The sequence below is a fragment of the Tenrec ecaudatus genome, chromosome 18 (genome assembly GCF_050624435.1).
Source record: "Tenrec ecaudatus isolate mTenEca1 chromosome 18, mTenEca1.hap1, whole genome shotgun sequence".
NCBI classification, from domain to species: Eukaryota; Metazoa; Chordata; class Mammalia; order Afrosoricida; family Tenrecidae; genus Tenrec; species Tenrec ecaudatus.
This window is the reverse complement of record NC_134547.1, coordinates 27,978,415-27,979,621: the sequence shown is the minus strand read 5'-3', so window position 1 is coordinate 27,979,621 and position 1,207 is coordinate 27,978,415. Positions and strand designations below refer to the sequence as shown.

Sequence of the window (1,207 nt, the reverse complement as noted above, 5' to 3'; positions counted from 1 at the left end):
AAAAATATCAAAGTAACAATTTAAAAATAGAAGTTTGGCATTATTCCCCATAATGCATCTAAAAAACCTCCAGATTTATAACTATTCAACCTTTTTGGGGAAGATTTATAATGTTTCATTGTAACTATCGCTCTATTCAATGACCACTGTACATAATCCAAGAGGCAATCATTCAAGCCAACCAAGGGGGTACTACATGGTTTGAAATCAGGAAAGGGATGCAGCAGGGTTATATCATTTCTCTATACTTACATAATACATATGCTGAGCAAATCATTGGAGAAGTTCGACTATATGAAGAATGTGGCATCAGGATCAGAAGAAGGCCCATTAACAATCCCCAATTTCAGACAACACAATCTTACTTGCTTACTGAAAGCTAAGAGGAATTGAAGCACTGATTGATGAAAATAAAAGTGTACGGCCTTCAATATGGATACAAACTTAATGTTAAGAAAACCCCAGCTCTTTGAGGAAGACGCGGCCGTCATCTCACCGTGCTCGGTCCCCGGCTCCCATTCCTGACTCACCGCTGTTTGCTCTCACCGAGGAACAAGTAGGTCAGGAAGCCCCCTGCCGCCATGGCATTTAAGGACAGCGGAAAAACACCTGTGGAACCAGAGGTGGCCATTCACCGAATTAGAATTACTCTGACCAGCCGCAATGTGAAATCCTTGGAGAAAGTGTGTGCTGACTTGATCAGAGGGGCTAAGGAGAAAAACATGAAAGTGAAGGGACCAGTTAGGATGCCTACCAAGACTCTGAGAATTACGACCAGGAAAACTCCCTGTGGGGAAGGTTCTAAGACCTGGGATCCATTCCAGAAGAGGATCCACAAGCGTCTCATTGACTTGCACTGTCCATCTGAGATAGTGAAGCAGATCACTTCCATCAGTATTGAGCCTGGAGTAGAGGTTGAAGTCACCATTGCAGATGCTTAAATCAACTATTTTAATAAATTGATTTATCTGTTGGTAAAAAAAAAAAAAGAAAACCCCAATCCTTATAACTGGAACAATACACAACAGCATGAAGTTGTCAAGGATTTCATTTCACTTAGATCCATAATCAATGTTCCTAGAAGAAACAGTCATGGAATCAAATAGCACTGGGAAAATCTGCTACACACTGCCTCTTTAAAGTGTTAATGAGCGAAGATTTCACTTTGAGAACTGCGGTGTGCCTGATTTAAGCCATGGTATTTTCA

General features: G+C 41.0%; 1 protein-coding gene across 1 annotated transcript; it reads left to right on the top strand.

Annotated features, from left to right (window-relative positions):
* The first annotated feature begins 581 nt into the window (after positions 1–581).
* On the top strand, positions 582–941 carry LOC142431680 (small ribosomal subunit protein uS10-like). The gene has a single exon (XM_075536687.1). It carries the CDS (start codon positions 582–584, stop codon positions 939–941), a length of 360 nt encoding a protein of 119 aa, XP_075392802.1.
* Positions 942–1,207: the final 266 nt, after the last annotated feature.